Here is a 21994-nt window from a genome sequence, read left to right as displayed (position 1 = left end):
CATTTTTTTATATCTTAGCATTGAGAAATAGTGATTTTTCACTATAGAATCCCATTGTTTATTATTTAAATATGAGTAAAAGCAATATAAGAAATATTCAAAGCAAGAATAGATATGAAAGTATAAAATACACATTATTTAACTCTATTTAAAAGAATTTTTTTTAAGATCTTGTAAAGTTGAATTTTATCAATGTCAAACTGCAAACTTCAATATTTAATATATGTGTGGTATCGATGATTGCCTCCTCTTCTTTCAGGTATTATTGAATATTATCAATCAAATAAAAATTCTATTTCTTTCCGTTTCTATGCATATCTGACATTTACATGTGGTGAAAAGGTTACTTGGCCCAAAAACTTCTCAGAATCAAGTTTAACACATCACAATTTGCTCATGAGCACAAACTTTACAGTCAGGAGTTGCACATAAAGGGTTTATTTTAAATGTTTTAAGGATAAGATAGAGTTACATCATAATTATAAAAATTACTTACAGAATTAACAGATTTATATTGTGTATACTTCTAAATGCAGAGAACAGGGAACTGTCTACACATTGTATAAAATAAAATTAAAATTAAAAATGAATTCAAGCTTGAAAGATGAGGTCATTTACCTAATTTTAAAACGTGAACACGAAGACCTCTGACCTGTACACATTCATTCCAACTGCACTAATGATGGAGAACACAAAGAGCGCAGCATTTCCAAGGAACCACAGACATTTCAACCATAATTATTTTGTTATAATAATTGTTCCTGTTTTGTCTTTGGAGAACTTTCATTTTTTTAAGACAATCAGCTTAAGAGTGTTTTCAGGCACTACAATTTGTGACAATCGGAACAGTCTTCTAATGGGTCTACAGTGTTCAGAGATTCAAGCCCAATGCACTTCGTGGTTTGGCACATAAAACGATAAAAGAAACGAAATCTGATTTAGAAGTAACTGTGATTTTTTTTAAAGAAAACACAGTCCCTTCAAATGCTGCATGACATTTACAACTGGAAAATCACCTTCTGTTGGCACTACATTTGCTTCACCAGTGCATTTTTATCCTAAAACCACTAAAACGGCACAGTAAGCAAATATACAGGAAACTGAAAACAAATAAAAATAAAGAAAACAAAAAAACCTAAATATCTTTAACATGCAATTTTAGTCAGTTACATTGAACATTCTACTTAGAATAGAGCATGCAAAAAAGGATGGTCTGCTTTTAAGATTTTTCTCTGAAGTTTTACGTGGCAGCCTGACATCACACACGCACGCACACACAATACAATAATACTAGAGCAGGTAAATGAGAAAGGCCGATAAATTTTATACATAGATTCATGTCTTGTGTTGTCACAAGTCCCATGATACTTTTGGAAATTAATGTTGAATTCCTGGAACAAGGAACCAACATTCAGATACCAGAAAAATGCAAGCAATGCATGCAGATCTGACACGTGAGCCTAAAACGAAGCCCAAGATACAAGGGCTTGGGAGCAGAATTAGTCATAGCGTCATTAAGTGTGGTGTAAGCCACCAAAAGAAAGACAGAACGGGGGAAAATGGGGAGAGAAAAAAAAAAATCTTCCCTTTCCCTCAGCCCTAAAGGCAATAAATGGAACAATGATTAAACTCATCGTCATCATCACCATCATCATGTTGCATTCACCTAGAAACTGGGAGACCATGTGGTATAAAAAAAGTCATTAAAGTTGCTTGCAGAAAAACCACAATGCAAGTCATTAAGTAATGCTAGAAATGTCTCAATTGACCCAACCCTCAAGATACTTCAAAATGAACTTTATTTTTCCACCCAAAGTGACCGAGCCAAGTTCTGCACAGTCCGTGCATGCTGGACACACTTGCAAACTCCTGCGCTGTAATGTCAGTCTGGCCTCCGGGAGCCAGGCTCAGCTTCGAGATTTACATGCAGGGACTCTTAAAGAGTCAACAGGAAAACACATAGCAGATCTGCAGAATAACACCTGTTCACACACGAGAAGCACCTATGACTTGGGTATCACACTGCTTTCAGAAGCTTGTCCCTGGCTGCCCACAGTGAAGCACCAGGGACAGAGCGACTGCAGCTGTGGACAGAAAACTGAGGTACTGTGTTTACATGGTGAGTGGTCGTTACCATCCAACAGCACAAGGCACAAAAAATGGGCATCAAGCAAACCATGCATAACGAGGCCTGGAAACCATCAAGAACAGCCACAAAAGAGGTCACTCGGACCTCTGATTCAAACTTTTGGTGTTTGAGTGATAAGCATGCACGTTTAGGCTCTGCCCAAATATCAGGGAGGATTTCCAATCTCCACAAGAGACTGGTTTCACATATGGCCTTTCTCCTGGTTATCAAACCACCAGGGTTCCTCCAAAACAAAGTGAGAGCAGCTGTTTTGCTGATCAACCAATCACACTAGCAGTTCTATTTCAGTTTAAAACAACCTTGCAGGAATTAACCACATAAAGACTCCGTGGCTAAGGGCTGCTATTACTTACACCCACCAAGCGAACACAAACGGCTGGCTTTCTTCTATGGTAACGCATCACTGACATGCAAACCCCAAGGGGCCACTGAATGGAATGAATCCACATTAACAGCACACCTGGAGCAGGAACATGCACCCCACAAGGTGTCAGGAGACTAAGCTGCTATTTGTCTAGACATTCTTTGTGAGGAAAAGCCAGGGGGTAGGGGAAAGGGGTGGGTTGAAAGTTTCTGACCATAATTATACATTAGCAATAATAGTAATAAAAATTTAAAAGTCCCAGAGAGCTTGTTAGAAGGCAACAATGCCACTCAAAACTTACACTTCCAATATAAAAGCACAGTATTCTTCCAGAAACTTACCAAAAACACGCAAACCAGTCATGTATTGTTGCCTTTTAAATTCATGTACTGAAATCCAGATTACCGATTTGTACACAATGTACCACATGTGCTGTCCAAAATACACCTACATTACACTGTGTGGAACAAGGACCTGGGCTTTGCTAAAAAGAATTTATGATTAAAATGTAACAACAACAACAAAAAAAATTCAAAGCTTAGAATTAAAGGTAGCCTTTTACCCAGATTCTTCACCAGATTGTAAAATTCTAATGAGTCATTAACTGTTCACAAGTAATTCATATTTGGACTTATGGTTTAAGGGCTCCAGATTGAAAAGGTGCTCTGAACTTCTGATTTTTTGAAACAAGCTGAAATGTTCCCATATGCTTCCTGTGCCCAAAGTTTAATTTGAAATAAAGAGCAGTAATATCATAACCATGACTGACTTGGGTAAAGCACTCCTGTTAAACTCAAGAAAATTATGTCACCCCCATACTAATAATCCACAAAGAAAAGACTGCCAGTGGGGTGTGTGGGGAGTATGGGGTGTGTGTGGGGTGTGTGTGTGTGTGTGTGTGTACACATGTATCTGTGTGTATATATTATATATGTATACACACATATAGATATAGGTAGATACAGATACATATATCTCAAAAAAGGCAATAACGAAAACATCAAACTATGCTTGCATTGTGGCGGCAGAATAAGAGGGTTAAGGTGAGGGGGAAAATGGTTAAGATCTATTACAATTTTAAATGACTATGATACTAGCTTAACTTTTACCAAACTTGCCTGTAACTCCCCTCCAAATAGACAGACTTCTTTTAAAAGAAAGGGGTTCTCCTTACACAAAATGCTTTGTGTTCACATCAATCTGTACTATTCAGAACAAAACCAGTTCTGCTGGCAGAGATTGTGGGTTCGCAGGGACATTTAAGCTTTCATTAAACTGGAAAGCAATCAAGTCTTTATGTCTACAAATAATACATTTCATAGTTCCACAAATTTGGCAGTTTGTGATGACATCTAGGATGTTTTCACCAAATCGTAGACATAAATATGGAAATCATCATCAAACTTGATGAAATAGACGGAGGGCTTGGCTTCTACTTGATGAATGACCATGCCAGTCCTTTTGGAGCCATCTTCTTTGGCATATTCCACTTGTTTGCCTACCAGGCTGTCCACAACTTCTCCTGGTTCCCTTTCTGCTGGAGGTGAATCATCTATATTTAAAAAAAAAAAAAGAGAGAGAGAGAGAGAAAATTTCTAAAACAATTTTTAGATATAAATCAACTCATATTTATTTTCATAACTTAAAAAAAAAATTTTTTTTAATACCCTGAATTCATGATTATCTAGACCAGGAGTCAGCAAACATTTTCGTAAAAGACAAGGCAGTAAATATTTCAGGCTTACGGGCATATGGTCTCTGTCCCAACTGCTGAACTCTGCCACTGCAGCACGAAAGCAGCCACTGATGATATGCATATAAACAGATGTGGCTGTGTTCCAATAAAACCTTTTATCATAGTTTGCCGACCCCCATCTACATATATGAACAATTTTAAAAATCATAACCAAAAATTCATTTGGTCCATATTTAATCTGTAGCTGTAATTAAATGAAAATAAGTTTGAGTGGCTTTGAAATATAATTTGAAAGCAGACAATTCCTACAGGGATTACTGAGAATATGGCACATATTTAAAATGCCTAAGTACCATTGGTTTACTCTGAATCCTTAAAGCCTCTTCCCCCTCAACTTCACTGCATTTCACATCATCTTCCTAACTCAGTTCCAAAATTTAAGTTTTCTATGCTTTAAAAATTGGTACTGAATGAACTTCACCCCAGGACAAGTACAGGGGAATCTCTGAGGATGGCCCAGGCATCTGTACTGCCTAAAAGGTCCCCAAGATTAATGTACTGCTTCTGGCCTCTAAGAAAACCCACAGCAACAGCAAACCATCACCACCAACCAAAAAAAACAAAGTAAAAGAAAAAAAGAAAGGGGGCTTGCTAAGCAGTTACAATTCTATTTTAAGAAACTGCATGGGTTCTGAAAAACTCAAAGCTCTTTTCCTCACAGTGGCAGGTGGCCTTCAGGTAGGGAAACCAGAGGTTCCAGCTACATAAGACAGTCCACGTTATCCTGGCACAACTGGTAGCAATGCCATTTTACTCTCACAGGTATCCTGGTGTGGACCATATAACGTATATCTATTAACAGTAGCCTGCCTCTTTGGTTACAATAAATTCTCTCACTGAATGACAATCCAAAAACTGCTACTGTGATCTCTGGTACTAAGAGTCACAAGCAATAAAAATAAAACATCTGAGCATAATCAGTTCTTTTAAAAGAATAAAGAAATATAAGCTGAACTCTTTTCTTTAAAAATTATCTTCCCTTAAGCAGTATCATCATACTGTCATATTTTTATGGCACTTTCATGTTTACAAAGGAATTACAAATACACCATCGCACATAAATTTTATAGTAACTGAGCTAATCAAGGGAGTCATGTAGAGGCCTGTTTTAGCATCAGAGCCAGTACTCGAACAGGACCCTTTCAGAACTCATTAGATCAGAGCACCACCACTGTTTCTAAAGGTAAATACGCTTCCACAGCGTGTACATGCACGCACACACACGTGCACACACACACAAATGTAAGTTTGGAGAATTAACGGAGAGGGAAGATCAAAAAATGGTTAGGAAAAGTGATGGAGAATTGCAGACACCCTTGCATTTCCTATGATTAGGTTAACAGTACTTACTCTATCCATAAAAAATGTTCAAGTTACCTCATAAAGGATGGAGAAATGCTTTTTAAAGAAATGTTCTCATGACAAATTCCCGAGTACATAATTTGAATTACCCCTTTATAACAAATGTACACAATTTTTTTTTCTTTTTGAGACAGAGTCTTGCTCTTGTTGCCCAGGCTGGAGTGAAGCAGTATGATCTTGACTCACTGCAACCTCCACCTCCCAGGTTCAAGTGATTCTTCTGCCTCAACCTCCCGAGTAGCTGGGACTACAAGCGCCCGCTACCACACTCGGCTAATTTTTTTATTTTTAGTAGAGACTAGGTTTCACCATATTGACCAGGCTGGCCTCGAACTCCTGACCTCAGGTGATCTGCCCGCCTCGGCCTCCCAAAGTGCCGGGATTACAGGCATGAGCCACAATGCCCAGACCCAAAATTTTAAAAATATATGTCAAAGTAGTAGAAATTCAAGGCCAGATGAGCAAATTAGTACATTAACTTCTTCATAGGAAGAATTTTTAAAAAAAAAAGAAATAGAAATGACTGACACATGGCTAATGTATGGAGAGGGCCTATCAGTTACATCTGTCCAAGGTCAGAGATTCATGTGTTTGAAGAAAGGCCACTGAGTAGTTTTTAAAGGAACAAACTTAACCAAAAGCAAAATTAAGAAAACAATTCAATTCATATGTATAATAGCATCAAAAAGGATAAAATCCTTCGAAGTAAATTTAATAAAAGAAATGCGGGGCCGGGCGCAGTGGCTCACACCTGTAATCCCAGCATTTTGCGAGGCCGAGGCAGGAGGATCACGATGTCAGGAGATTGAGACCATGCTGGCCAATATGGTGAAACCCCATCTCTACTAAAACTACAAAAATTAGATGGGTATGGTGGCGCATGCCTGTAATCCCAGCTACTTGGGAGGCTAAGGCAGGAGAACTGCTTCAACCTGGGAGTCAGAGGTTGCAGTAAGCCAAGATTGTGCCACTGCTCACCAGCCTGGCGACAGAACAAGACTCCATCTCAAAATAAATAAATAAATAAAAAGTGGCCAGGCACGGTGGCTCAACCTGTAATCCCAGCACTTTGGGAGGCCGAGGGTGGGTGGATCACCTGAGGTCCTCAGGAGTTCAAGACCAGCCTGGTCAACATGGTGAAACCTCGTCTCTACTAAAAATACAAAAATGAGCTAGGCGAGGTGGCGTATGCCTGTAATCCCATCTACCCGGGAGGCGGAGGGAGGAGAATCGCTAGAACCTGAGAGGCAGAGGCGGCAGTGAGATCAAGCCACTGCACTCCAGCCTGGCCGCCAAGACGACTCTGTCTCAGATAAAAGGAAAACAGGGGAAAGCAAAAGTGAAAGGAAAGGAAAAAGAAATGCAATATTTTCAAAACATTGTTGAAATCAATCCACCAATCAATGAAAAAACACCCCATGCTCATGGATTAGAAGACTTGTAAAGTCTTGTTAACACTGTTAAGAGGGCAATACTCTTCAAACTGATCCACAGATTCAACACAGTCCCTATCAGAATCCCAGGGGACTTCTTTGTTCTGACAAGTTGATTCTAAAATTCGTATGAAATTGCAAGGGACCCAGAATAGCCAAAACAATCCTGAAAAAGAAAGCAGGGGCCGGGTGCAGTGGCTTACACCTGTAATCCCAGCACTTTGGGAGACTGAGGCAGGCAGATCACTTCACTCCAGGAGTTCGAGACCAGCCTGGCCAACATGGCAAAACCCCATCTCTACAGAAAATATTAAAGTTCGCCAAATGTGGTGGCACGTCTGTAATTCCAGTTCCTTGGGAGGCGGTGGTTGCAACGAGCCAAGATCGTGCCACTGTACTCCAGCCTGAGCAACAGAGTGCAACTGTCTCAAAAAAAAAAAAAAGGAAGAAAAAAAAAAGCAGGACTCAAACTTTGTCAACTGATTTATTTATTTATTTATTTTTTTGAGATGGAGTCTCGCTCTGTCGCCCAGGCTGTAGTGCAATGGTGCGGTCTTGGCTCACTGCAACCTCCACTTCCCAGGTTCAAGCGATTCTCCTGCTTCAGCCTCCCAAGTAGCTGGGATTACAGGTGCCTGCCACCATGCCTGGCTGATTTTTAGTAGAGATGGGGTTTCCCTGTGTTGCCCAGGCTGGTCTCGAACTCCTGACCTCGTGATCCACCCGCCTGGCCTCCCAAAGTGCTGGGATTACAGGCGTGAGCCACTGCGCAACAAGGATGCCAAAACCATTCAATGGGGGAAAGAATAGTCTTCGCAAAAAATCGTGCTTGGACAACTAGATAGGCAGTCACAAGCAAAAAGAAAAAAAAAAAAAAAAGAGGTTGGACCCCTACCTTGAAGCACAAACAAAAATTAACTTGAAAATGCATCAAAGACCTGTAAGTAAGAGCTAAAACTATAAAAACTCTTACAAGAAAACAAGGGTAAATCTTTATGACCTCAGATTTGGCAAAAGATTCTTAGGACACAAAAAGCATACTCAGCAAGAGAAACTGTAACTTGGACTTCAAAGTTTAAAACTTCTGTGCAAAGATCATCATCAAGAAAGTAAAAACAGCACATGGAATGGTTTCTATTTGCAACATGTATCTGATAAAGGTCTTATATTTTAAAAATCGTCACAATGCAATAATGAAAGACAGATAATTCAATTTAAAAATGGGCAGGAGATATGAATAGACATTTCACCACAGATGATATAAAAAGGGCCAATAGGCTGGGCATGGTGGCTCACATCTGTAATTCCGGCCCTTTGGGAAGCCAGGTGGGTGGATCCTTTGAGGTCAGGAGTTCAAGAGGAGCCTGGCCAATATGGTGAAACCCCCTCTACTAAAAATACAAAAATTATCTGGGCATCATGGCACGCACCTATAGTCCCAGCTACTCGGGAGGCTGAGGCAGGAGAATGGCTTGAACCCAGGAGGCGGAGGCTGCCAGTAAGCTGAGATCATGCCAATGCACTCCAGCTTGGGCAACAAAGCAAGACTCCATCTCAAAAAAAAAAAAAAAAATTTTTTTTTTGTTTAAAGGGCCAATAAGCATATGAAAGATGCTTACATCATTACTCATCAAAGAAATGCAAATCAAAGCCACAATGAGATACCACTTCACATCCACTAGCATGGCAAGAATCAAAGTCAGGTAACAGTAAGAGTTGGTGAGAATGTGGAGAAATCAGAACTCTCATAACACTACTGTTGGAAATGTAAAATGGTCTTTTTGTTTTCAAAATTAGCCTTGCAGTTCCCCCAAACGATTAAACATAAAGTTACCATTATGACCCAGCGATTCCATTCCTAGGTATATACCCAAAGGAAATAAAACATGTCCATAGAGAAACTTGCACACAAATGTTTACAACAGCATTATTCATAAAAACCAAGAGGTGGGGAAACAACTCAGATGTCCTTTACTGGATGAATGGCTAATCAAAATGTAGTATATATCCATACAATGCAATTGTATTTGGCCATTAAAAGGAATGAAGTACTGATATATGCTACAGTGTGAATGAAATCTCAAAACATGCTAAGGGAAAGAAGCTAGTACAAAGGACCTCACACCATATAGTCCATTCACAGGAAAGTCCACAACAGGGAAATTGACACATCAAGCACTACTGGTTGCTTAAGGCTAGGGGGTTGGAGGAATAAAGGACTGACAGCTAATAGATACAAGGCTTTCTTTTGAGGTGATGAAAATGTTCTAAAATCGACTGTGGTGAGGACTGTACCTATCTGTGCATATATTAAAAAGTACAGAATTGCACATTTTAAATGGACTAACTATATGGACTAACACAGCCGTAATGGCTCACACCTGTAATCCTAACACTTTAGGAGACCAAGGCTGGCAGACTGCCTGAGCTCAGGAGTTTCAGACCACCCTGGCCAACATGGTGAAATCCATCTCTACTAAAATACAAAACAAAACAAACAAACAAAAATTAGCCAGGCGTGGTGGTGGGTGCCTGTAGTCCCAGCCACTTAGGAGGCTGGGGCAGGAGACTTGCTTGAGCCCAGATGGCAGAGGCTGCAGTGAGACAAGACCACACCATTGCACTCCAGCCTGAGCAACAGGGCAAGACTCTGTCTCCAAAAAAATAAATAAATAAATAAATAAATAAATAACACAATAAAGCTTTTCTAGGCCTAACGAAATTAGCCCAGGTCACATCCTCTTCTACCTTATCTGTGCGAACAGACTAGTTGTGGAAATAGCTAATCATCTGTCTAAACACTGACTCTGTACTCCAGTTGCTACTGAAAAGTTCTCCCAATTAACTGTTTTCTGAAATCGATGTTCTCTAAATCAGGAGTCCCGGACACCTGGGCCACGCTGCAGAGCAGATGGTGAGCAGTGGCAAAGAGAGCGCTGCCACCTGAGCTCTGCCTCCTGGCCGATCAGCAGGGGCATCAGATTCTCCTAGGAGCACAAACCTTACTGTGAACTATGCATATCAAGAATCTAGGTTGCATGTTCCTTATGGGAAATCTAACGCCTCCAAAACCACCATTTCCACACCCAACACTCCCAACCCATGGAAAACTGTCTTCCACGAAACTGGTTCCTGGTGACAAAAAGGCTGAAGATTGCTGTTCTGAAGTTCAAGTATTTACAGATGAAATAATCAACGTCTTGGGGTTAGCTTCAAAATAATTGCATTGGGGGAATTAATAGATAAAACTAGACAAGCAATGAGACAATAACCGTTAAAGCTGGGCAGGGGTACACAGCGACGTATTTTACTGGTCCCTATTCCATCATGCTTTTAAATAAAAGCAATAAGTAATATGTAGTAGTGTTAATTATAAAAAAACTTGTATCTTATTATAGAAGTCAAGCAGAACTGATTATCAAATATTTTCTTATCTAAAATTCATGACAACCGGATGAAAAATTTCAAAGGCTGTGTTTGTGCATGACTAAAATAATCATCATATATCCAGAAATAAAAATGTATCTGCAAAAAAGCCAATCAAATATCTTGCACTAAAGTCCAAATCCCTTCTAATTACCAAAAATAAAAGTTGCCAATATATACTTACTGGAATCAGGCATAATGCGAAGGTCGCCTTCTTTGTAATCATCTAAGAGTTGGTACATGTACAAGACAGGGTCTTTCTCATAGGTAATGTAAAACCATGTGTTCATGACAGGTGCACGTGCTAAGACCATTCCCCTCCACTCATCTTTAGAACCATCCTCTGTCTCAAACATATGTTCCACTGCTTTGCCAATCATTGTGTCTGCCAAGTGTGCATCGCTGATTCGAGATGTTGCTGGGGATTTAAAAAAAAAAAAAAAAAAGTTGACAAAGCGTTTCACTGATTACCGACTATGAAGACTGAATCTACAAAAGAAGGCTACCTGAAATTTTGTCCATGCAATGTATTAGCAAGCATCAGAATCTGGGAAAGCTTTAAAAAGTACAAAAACCAAAGACAAACTACTGGGCCCCAGCTCAGAGATGGATTCAACAGGAATAGAAGTATTTTGTCCCAAGTTGGTTAACTGAAAAAAACATGATTTTTTAAAAAATTTTTCTGGACTTATCTGCTCTTGGTTCTGTACCCAAATCAAAAGTTTTAACTGTTCATTCAAGGTATAAAATAATTTTTGTTACTGTTTACTTAACAGTTAAATTTTGAGATAATTTCAGACTTACAGAAGAATTGCAAAAACAGTAGAGTTCACTTTGCTTCTCCTGTATTAGCATCTTACATAACCACAGAACATTTATGTAAAACTTAGAAATTAACCTATTCAAGGCACAGAGTTTTTTTTTGTTTTTTTTTTTTTGTTTTTTTTAAAGAAATTGGTGTTTGTTTTCCTTCAGTCTTATTTCCATTTTTTATTAAGGCATAGGTTTTTACTCTCTTGCTCCTACAATCTTATTCTTCGCTGCAACCAAAGTAATCACTGTGTCATTGATACCACATTGTGTGATTTAAAATGTTCCCATGCCTTTCCTTCGTAATTTGAAAAACAACCAAACTGCTCACCACGGCCCCCAAGCCCTAAGCCATCACGCCTCTGCCCTCAAGTTTTCCCATCTTCCTCCTCACTGCTCATGCCTTCTCTACTTGGCTCTTCTTCCTCTCCCATTAGGACACACTCTCCTCTGCCTGATAAGCTCTTCCCCACATCTTCAGAAGGCCGGTTCCTGTTGGGGTTCTCCTCACCAACAAGGTAGCCCCACAAATTCCAGTCACATTACCCAATTTTACCTCTTAGTAACATTCACCATGATCTAAAGTTATCCCATTTTATGCATTTGTGTACTTGTTAGTTGCCTGTATATCCCAATGAAAGCAGAGACCTTCCCTTTCTTGTTTCATAACTAGATCATAGCAGGTCAGTATTTTGTATGATTTAATCAGATGCCCCATGTGGTTAGGAGCTCAGGTCTCTGAAATGATAGATTAACAGTCCTAGCCCTTAATACTTTTCTAATGAGGTGAAAATTATCACCTTCATCTTTTTAACACTGGAAAAACTATGAAGGATCCTATTGGTTTTAAGATTTCTCCAGTCCACAATTTTAGGTAACTGTCTTTATACAAAATTAAAACAATTTTCTTAAAAAAAAAAAAAAAAAAAAAAACAATTAGCGACAGGTATGGTGGCTCACGCCTGTAATCCTAGCACTTTGGGAGTCCAAGGCGGACGAATCACTCGAGCCCAGAAGTTTGAGGCAAGCCTGGCCAACATGACAAAACCCCGTCTCTACCAAAAATACAAAAAGTTAGCCAGGTGTGGTGGTGCAGGCCCGTAGTCCCAGCTACTCAGGAGGCCCAGGTGGTGAATCACCTAAACCTGGAAGTCGAGGCTGCAGTGAGACAAGGTGGCGCCACTGCACTCCAGCCTGGGCTACGAAGTGAGGCCCTGTCTTAACAACAACAAAAACAACCAGTTAGCACTCCTATTTTCCTCATTCAACAGAGTTCTATTTCTGTTAAATCAAAATAAACAAAAAAGTTAGATTTTCTTGATAAATGTATCGCTATTCAATTTTATCAGCATACCCTAAACTAATACATGGTTGGTTTTCTTTAAGTATGCAGTAATAATAAAAAATTACATAGAATTCCCCCCGTTTACGATACTAAAAAACCCCCACTAGTTTCTTAGGGCCAGTAGATCTCAGACTACTAGATCTCAGAACTCCATTGCATTCTTAAAAATTACTGGCTGGGCACAGTGGCTCACACCTATAATCCCAGCACTTTGAGTCCCAGGTAGGAGGACTGCTTGAGGCCAGGAGTTTGAGACCAGCCTGGGCAACATAATGAGATTTCATCTCTACAAAAAGTTAAAAATTAGCAGGCTACTGTGGTGCGCGCCTGTAGTCCGAGCAACTTGGGAGACTGAGGCAGGAGGACTGCTTGAGCCCAAGGTGTTGAGACAGCAGTGAGCCCTGATCACACCACTATACTCCAGCCTGGGTGACAAAGTGAGATCTTGTCTCTAAAAAAATAATTAAAACATAAACAGAAATTACTACACACCTAAAAAAGCATCTGTTTACATAGATAATGCCTACCAATATTTACTACTTCGGAAAATAAAAAATATAGAAACATTTAAAAATACCTATATATCAATGTATTTTAAATTAAAAATAACTATTTCCTATCAAAATATAGTAAGAAAAGTGGCTTAATTTTTACATTTTTGCAAATCTCCTAATGTCTAGGTTTTAAAAAGAACAAGCAGATTCTCACATCTGCTTTAGCACTCAATCTGTTATGATCCGCTCTTTCAGTTCATATATAAAATCCAGCCTCTCAAAGATATGATACTGAAAAGAGTATTCTAATTGTCTTTCAGATAATTCTAGATATTCTTATATGAAACTACAAAAGTCAACAGTTAGCTCCTTAAAGGTTACAATGCAGAATCTGAAACCATTAATAAATTTGTCATACTGTTACATTAAAACTCATGTCTCCAGAACATATAAAGAACTCCCACAACTCAACAAAAATCAAATAACCTAATTAAAAAATGGTCAAAGGACGTGACTAGGTATTTCCCCAAAGATGATTTACAAGTGGCCAACAAGCACATAAAAAGATGTTAAACATCACTAATCATCAGAGAAACAGAAATCAAAACAAAATGAGGTATCATATCACACCCATCAGGATGACCACTATGACAAAAACAGTAAATAGCAACTGCTGACTAAGGGATGGAGAACTGAAACCCTTGTGTACTGTAGGCAGGACTGGAAAATAGTACAACTGCTGTGGAAAACAGTATGATAGTTCTACCTAAGAAATTAGAATTACGACATTAAAATTAAAATTATAATTACCATATGATCCAGCAATCCCACTCCTGTGCCTATATCCAAAAAAACTGAAAGCAGGATCTCAAAGAAATATCTGCATATCTATGTTTACAGCAGCGCTAGTCACAATTTTACATGGTACAATTTTACATTCTACCAAGAGGCAGAAACAATCCAAATGTCCATTAATGGGTGAACAGATAAACTGTGGTATATAGATACAATGCAATGTTCTTTTCAGCCTTAAAAAGAAAGGAAATCCTGTCACACATTACAACATGAACGAACTTTGAGGACATTATGGTAAGTGAATTAAGTTATTCACAAAACAAATATTGTGTGATTCTACTTCTCTGAGATATCTAGAGTAGTCAAATTCATAGAGACAGAGTGTAGAACAGTGGTTGCCAGGGGCTGGGAATGGGAGAAACGGCATGCTGTTTTGTTTAATAGGTAGAGAGCTTCAGATTTGTAAGATGAAGAAGTTCTGGAGATCTGTTTCAACAATGTGAATGTACTTAACACACTACTGAACTGTACACTTAAAAATGGTTAGGACAGGGCCGGGCGCGGTGGCTCAAGCCTGTAATCCCAGCACTTTGGGAGGCCGAGATGGGCGGATCACGAGGTCAGGAGATCGAGACCATCCTGGCTAACACGTTGAAACCCCGTCTCTACTAAAAAAAATACAAAAAACTAGCCGGGCGACGTGGCGGGCGCCTGTAGTCCCAGCTACTCGGGAGGCTGAGGCAGGAGAATGGCGTAAAAAACCCGGGAGGTGGAGCTTGCAGTGAGCTGAGATCCGGCCACTGCACTCCAGCCTGGGCGACAGAGCCAGACTCCGTCTCAAAAAAAAAAAAAAGAAAAATGGTTAGGACAGTACATTTTATGCTATGTGGGTTTTTTTACAATTAAAAAAAGTAGTTAGTCTTGCACTTAGAATAGCTCTTTCACCAGTGCATGATCTGGTACCATGCACTGTTCATAAAGAAAATACTGTATTCACTAAGTTATGCAAATATTCCAAATAGATAGTGGGAAACTCTACTGTGTAACTGAGAAACAAAAGAGAGTGAAAAGCACGAATTACAGCTTAACAATATGAAATATTTCTGACCTTGCAAATCTCCTGAATGGGCTTCAGAGAACCCAAGGGTCCCCAGACCTTGCTTTGGGAACCACTGCTCTGTGACATCACATGCATTCTGGCTGACTGACTTTTTTCTCCAACTTTAGCTTAAGAAAAACATAATTTTAATTATACTCTAATGTACTGCCTGAAGCAATTGCTTCCTATGTAAAACGAAAGTGAAGAGCAAGTAATTTTTTAGACTAAAGTAGGTTGATGCCAAAGTAACTGCTGTTTTGGCCATTACTTTCAATGTCAAAAACCGCAATTACTTTTGCACCAATTTAATACGATAAATACTAAAATTAATAGCAACTATTAGCTGAATGAGGCACATACATCGCTGATTTACATAAAAGCTCTTGGATTTCTTTTTATATTGCTTTACTGTTTACAAAATCACTATTGTTGGAAACTGAGATAATCCCAAACTATGAACAACATGTAACCCTTAGTCCCATCACCAGATACTTGTATAGTTTCTATCCTTCGATGACAAAAGGACCAACAACCACAGGTCACACAGCAATACGCAGGAACCTTCAAGTGAGCTACTTGTCGTTTCAGAAGGGGCAAAGACTAAAATTCTGCTGTTAAGATTCTTAATATATTAAAGTTTCTTATGTGGGAAATGGATTAATGCCATGATCAAGGAAGAAACGTAGGATGTGCATCAAGAGGAAGAGCAGGTGTTCAGTCACACTTAAGAAGAGATGAGAATGTTGAAAATAACAAAGATTTAATATCACTTATAGGAGTAGTAAGAAATATTTACACTTAACGAAAGATTTCTTTGAAAACTGAACCATATTTATACAGATGAGTAAAGATTTAGCAGTTGATATCTAAAGAGAAGATTAACAAAATAACTTGCTACTAAGGCAGAATTAAATTCCTAAGGAAACTCATCATATCCCAGGGACACAATGGCACAGTCTGAAGAAAAACAAAGCGAGGAGACTGAACTAATTTCTTCCCGTGACAATTTGATCCCAAAATTCCTACCTAGATATGCTGAAGCTTTATTATTTAATGGTATTGACTTTTAAAGACAATTCTAAAACTACAAACCAATATTTTAAACAAGAGCAGCATCACTGTAATACGAAAATATTTCAAAATAAATGCTTCAAAAAAAGTAGTATTAGTTTGGGTGTATCCCACCCTACTAATAAAATCAGTAATTTATTATTTACCTTAGACCTTACGCCTTAAGGAACACTTGCAAGGCAAAACTGACATTGTATGACATTTAAAAAGAGCCATTCATTTCCACAAACATTCTTCAGTCAAGCTCTGTGTATAATAAAGATCACGTTTTGGTTGCCTAAATTTTGGCTCAAAGTCCAATTATCATTTACATTGTACACAATCAAAGATACACTTTCACAGAAAGATTCTAAAATAAATGCACAGCATTCTCTTATCTTTTGTATCTGATGAGATTAACACACAGGATATTTGAGCTACTGATAACCTTACCCATCAGAGTCCAGAAAACAGTGAGCAAAAATGTTAAAAATAACCATATTATAAATGATTAAGTGGCAAACTTCTTGGGGGGAAAATACACATCTCTATATCCCTCACACAGTTCCTTGAACTGCTTTGGATCAATTTTTGTGGTTTTCGGTGATTTAATACAATGTTTATCAAGAGGGGTGCTTGTGTTCCAATAAAAGTGAAGTATTAATAATGTAAAATAATTAAAAAAGCATCCATTTCAATATCATTTTTATAGCATATAATGCACAAATTATAAAAAGAACTTACCAACTCTATCAGGGAGGACTTCAAGCGCAGAAACTCTTTCATCTTTATTAAGTTCTAGTCCATAAACACAGTCAAATCCATCGTATTTTATAAGATACAAAGAAGGATTTACAGGCACCTGGTCCAGAACGGTTCCTTTCCACTGGGTAACAGGGCCATTCCCCTCTTTCCACCCATGCTGAATCCTGCAGCCTACGATGTTCCGCCGGGGCTGGGAAACAGGTTTGCTCGGACCCACACTGCTCCGATGTTTTCTGTATTCACACATATACACACATAAGGTATTATCTCAAAAGTATGCATGCCTAGAGCTAACATAACCACTGGCTAGCATGATCTCATTACAGATGGTCCCAACATATGTACAAACTCATGTTTGCCACATTCCTGCTTCAGGTGACTCAAGGTGGTTATCTTCCACCCCTGTACCAGTGGTGGTGACTGTGTAACATGGTACGTTAGTAATACGAGCTTGTTGTGCACTTCAACTGTGTATAGGCAGAAAAAACTACTAGTCAATAGCAACTTAAGCCCTACCATTAAGCATCAGGTTATCAGCTTTCTGAGTTTATTTTAATCCAATCAACTCAAAATTATCCAAGTTAATTAAAGAAGAAGGACTGATCCATGAAATACATGTTATCAATAATCACACAGGTATATAGCTTTATATAATATCCACTTCAAATTAAAAAGAAATGTATAACTATTCAATCTCACCCATTCCCGTGCCCAAATAATTCTGCCTGTACAGGCTTAACTAATAAAAATAAACTAGACAATCTTCTCTTAAACTGAAGTCCAGATTAGCTTGTATCAATGCACTATAGAAACATTACTTGTCTAGGAAACACATAATCTTAAAACTGAAGTTTATAACAAACAATGTAATATTACAAATTATTGAAACATCAAACTACTTTTTTTTCTGGTTTATTATTAGCAACTGAAAACTCTACATAGAAAGTTTATAAATAATACACCTGGCTCTTGATATCAGGAAAAAATCTTCATTTCACCTTGAAACCTTGGCTTCTTGGATGCAAGCTGAAGGCCAAAACCAAGACAACAGATGCTGATATATGCCAAGAATGAAAAGAGCTGAAAGGAGTCCCCTTCCCACAGTTTTATGGGTATAAAGCTCTCATTTTGTACACCATGAATAAAAGTGACTAACATCTGATATATAACACAAACAAGTTTTAAAGAAACAATTTATTGTAGGTTGTAATAGTTAAAACTAAAATTACATATTTTCTAAATAATTTACTTTAGACTGGTAACATAAATTTAGCTAAGTCAGAGGGGAACAGGCTATGAGAGACAATAAGGAGTACTCGCCGCAGAAGGGAAGCTTCTCCCCTGGGGTGAAAAACTAAGCAAGGGGATCTGAACCTAACCAAGGAGACTGGGAAGGAGATTCACAAGGCTAAGTGCAAGACTGTAAGGCCAGAAAACTCAGGTCTGCCTAAGCCCCTCGGGACTGTGCAAAAACCCAGGAAACCTTCCTTCCAGAAAGACAAAGCCCCTCTGAGTACACGATCCTCACTGACCAGGACAGCACCACAGGGTAAGGAAAGCAGGATTCAGGCAGAAATGAGGGCGGCAGGTCTCAGAAAGTATGACAGAGGTGGCTACATAGAGAGGTCTTAAGCTAGGAAAGCTTTCCTGGAATCCTCTCGTTTACACGGGTCTGGAAGTATCACAGTTGGACAACATACGAAAGTATTTTGAGGAGGAAAGAGACTAACAATGTGACAGATGTTCTGACAGGTGGGAGCAGGCCTCAAAAACAGGCTTGTGAAGTAGATGAAAACTACTATCAAACACTGAACAAATGACAGAAGCCACAAAAGAGAAACTGTGATGATTAATTTTATGTGTCAACTTAACTGTGCCACAGAGTGCCCAGATTAAACACTGTTCACGGGTGTGTCTGTGCATTTATATAGGCAGACTGAACAAAGAAGATGCCCTCACCAATGTGGGTGGCCATAATCCATTCCGTCAAGGGCTTCAATAGAACAAAAGGTAGAGGAGGGAGGAATTTACCCCTTTTTCTTCCTGCTGGCCTGCCTGAGCTGGGACATCAGTCTTCTCCTGCCCTTGGACTGGAACTGACACCACTGGGTCCCCTGGTTCTAGGCCTGCAGACTGAATTCCCCTTCCAGCTTTCCTGAGGCTTGGCTTACAGACAGCACTCTATGGGACTTCTCAGCTTTCAAAATAGCATAAGCCAATTTCCTCATAATAAATCTCCTTCATATTTTATCTATTTCCCAACGGTCCTACTTCCCTGAAGAACTCTAACATAAAAACATATATCAGAAACAGAAAAGATGAGAAATGAGATCGCTAGACAAGATGTGAGAATTACCAGACAAAGTAAAGAATAATTTGAAATTTTTTTTTTCAGAAATTAAGACTAGAAGAACATGAGAAGAAACAGACACCATGGGAGCATGTGAGGAAAGTGGATGATGAAAAGGGGACAGATGGGGACAAAAGCAAAAAGAATTAAGAGATGGTAACAAATATTCCAACTTCTGTGTAACAGAAGAACCTAAAAACTAAAATCAAAGTTCACAGAAGAGAGTACTAAAAACCGTAATTCAAGAAAACTTTCCTGGAACAAAACACTTGAACACACAAATGCACCCCATGGGAAAACCCAAAATGACTGGCCCTAAGGCATATCCAAGTCAAATAAACGAATTTTAAAGAAAATAACACCCTTTGGGCACTTACACAAAAGGACCAAATCATGTGTAAGGGACAGACTCAGAATTTGACAGCAACACTCTATGCCAGAAGGCAACAGAGTAACAAACTTAAGGTTCTCAAGGAAAAGAAAATGTGAGCCAAGGATTTGTTCATCAGCCAAGAATGCACACGGACCTTCGGACCTTCGAGTATGAAGGCCTCCAACAAAACTGTAATGAACATGTCAGAAGGCAGGGGTACTGTTTTTATAAAGTTACAAGACAGTGAGCTTCAGATAATCAAGGAACTCACAGAGAAGGTTCAGCACTGAGAGGAAGCAATGAATACATTTAACTGTAGAACAAATGGTGACAAGGAGAGACAATAGTGTGTAACCGTTATCTGTTCTGATATTTCAAATTTAACACAACTCTCCAAAACAGGAGGAAAGAATATGTAAAGTAGAGTAAGTATAGTGAGTGCCTTATAAAACTTAGATCAAAAAAAGAATTTAAATTAGGATTGTAGAGAGAAAGGAGATGACAAAGAGCTAAATTCAGTATTGTTCACAGTAAGGAATCTATATATATTATATATATATATATAAACATAAAAATAAATAAAAAGTCTGTAACTTTACTACTCAGAGATAGAAGAAAGTTGATTTCTAGACAACTGCATAATCTCTAGGAATATACAATAACATCCAATTGGCCTCTTCAGGAAAACAGCTGGTGAAGGAGATTACATTTCCACTTTAGAATACAAGAATCCTTTGTAGTAATACTTTTTTTCTTAAACTGACAACCAGTTACATATCTTCTTTTGATTTCTAAGCAGAAGATCCAATGAGTTACTCCCTGTACAGGATCGGGCTTTCTTCATATTTAGCGCAAAGGCTAAGGTTAGTTCCCAAACCTCACTAAGGATAGAATTCAGTCATGTGTCCCATTTTGTAATTTACACAGACATTCCATGATTACTACCAAAATTATAAGCCAATACAGCATCTTCACCCATATGGTAGTTAACTTTGTGTGTCAAATGTGGTTACACCACAGTACTCAGATATGTGGTCAAACACTACTCCAGATGTCTCTGTGAAAGCATTTTTCAGCTGGAATGAACATTTGGATCGCAGACTATGAGCACCAGCAGACTGCCCTCATAATGTAGGTGGACCTCATCCAAGAAAAAACTGGCCTCCCCAGAGAAGGGAGGAATTCTGCCTCCAGACTGGCTGTTCGTGCTGCAGCTTCAACTCTTCCCTGGGTCTCTAGATGGCTGGCTACCCTGCAGATTTTGAACTTGTTCAGTCTCCCCAATTGCATTAACCAATTCCTTAACATAAATCTTCCCCACTTCCCTCCCCATGTGTTTCTCTCTCTCTCTCTCTCTCTCTCTCTCTCGGCATGAAATTTTCTACCCTTGATTTTCAAGAAAACCAACATAAACGTGACCTATGACAGCAGAATTTTTCGTTGTCGCTGCTCCCTCCTACACTTGTTAGTAGCATTCCTCTGCAAATGGGAATTATCTGCAGTCGCTCCTGATAATGGCTGGAATCACATGTCAGAATAAGCAGTTTTTGTACTAAACACTTCCAAGGAGCAAACAAGGTCTCCTCCCTCTTGAGCATTACACAAAGGGCTTGCATCTTGCCAGGAGTCCTCCTCAAACCGGACCGGGGTCCTTTAATTCTGAGGATGCATATTCCTCCCTTTTGAACTGATTTTATTTCCTCATCTTCTTATTAAGAGTTAGCTTTTGCTGTAGTAAATGATACCATGAGTCTCATACTTAACATTTTGTTCTGTGTCTACCTGTCTTCTGTTTTCCTCACTTTCCTCTCTTCCTGTATCTGTGCCGCTAGAATGATTGAAGTTTCTTTTCACTAAAGCCTCTAATGCAAATGATGTATCTTATTTCTAGTCTTCCAGCAATTATCTTTAATGTTCCACATATTATACCTAAACTTTCATTTTTCTATTACAATCTGTGATTAATCAAAACCTATACTTTTCATCCCCCAACCAAAGCAACACTAAAACCAACAAGAAAAAATCCTTAGTAAAAGAAGAAAAACTTAAAACCTTACCTGGCTAATTCTACTGCATTGCTGAACTGTAGACTTTTGTTCCAAACTGATATTTTTCATTTTGCTACTATCTTAATAACTTTTTAATTTAGAAACAAGAAAGGTTTTTTGGTGGCTTTTGGTGTAGTATTTTCACATTTTTTTTCTCATGTATATTCTGTCTTTCTAGGTACATCCTCTGGTAATTCTTTCAGGTAAAGTTCAGAAATACAAACTTGCTAGATTTTTGCAAGCCTCAAATTATTATTTTGCCCTCATCCCTGAATTGCCTATGTATACAAATCAGGTTCAAAATCTTTTTCCCCTCAGTACTTTGAGAGACAAAAAAACTTTCACTGTCTTTTATAATCTAGAATTACAGACGAT

The 21994-nt window shown here is 38.7% G+C and overlaps 1 protein-coding gene across 30 annotated transcripts in view; it reads right to left on the bottom strand.

The window, feature by feature from the left end:
- Positions 1-422: 422 nt before the first annotated feature.
- SPIN1 (spindlin 1) overlaps positions 423-21994 on the bottom strand; it is an 84795-nt gene continuing 63223 nt past the window's right edge. For 22 of the 30 annotated variants that reach the window (XM_074017769.1, XM_015437356.3, XM_074017776.1 and 19 more), the window contains 3 exons: positions 16828-17081; positions 10675-10908; positions 423-4065 (listed from right to left, as the gene is read on the bottom strand). In XM_074017769.1, coding sequence (XP_073873870.1) covers positions 3866-4065; positions 10675-10908; positions 16828-17081 — 688 coding nt within the window. In that variant the 3' untranslated portion in view covers positions 423-3865. Of the gene's footprint in view, positions 4066-10674; positions 10909-15042; positions 15157-16827; positions 17082-21994 lie in introns of those variants that run through there. The other 8 variants (XM_074017783.1, XM_074017782.1, XM_074017784.1 and 5 more) reach the window with 2 other exon arrangements.

This window comes from Macaca fascicularis, chromosome 15 (genome assembly GCF_037993035.2).
Source record: "Macaca fascicularis isolate 582-1 chromosome 15, T2T-MFA8v1.1".
In the NCBI taxonomy this organism is placed as follows: Eukaryota; Metazoa; Chordata; class Mammalia; order Primates; family Cercopithecidae; genus Macaca; species Macaca fascicularis.
The sequence above is the reverse complement of the archived record's forward strand: the minus strand, read 5'-3'. Positions and strand labels throughout refer to the sequence as shown.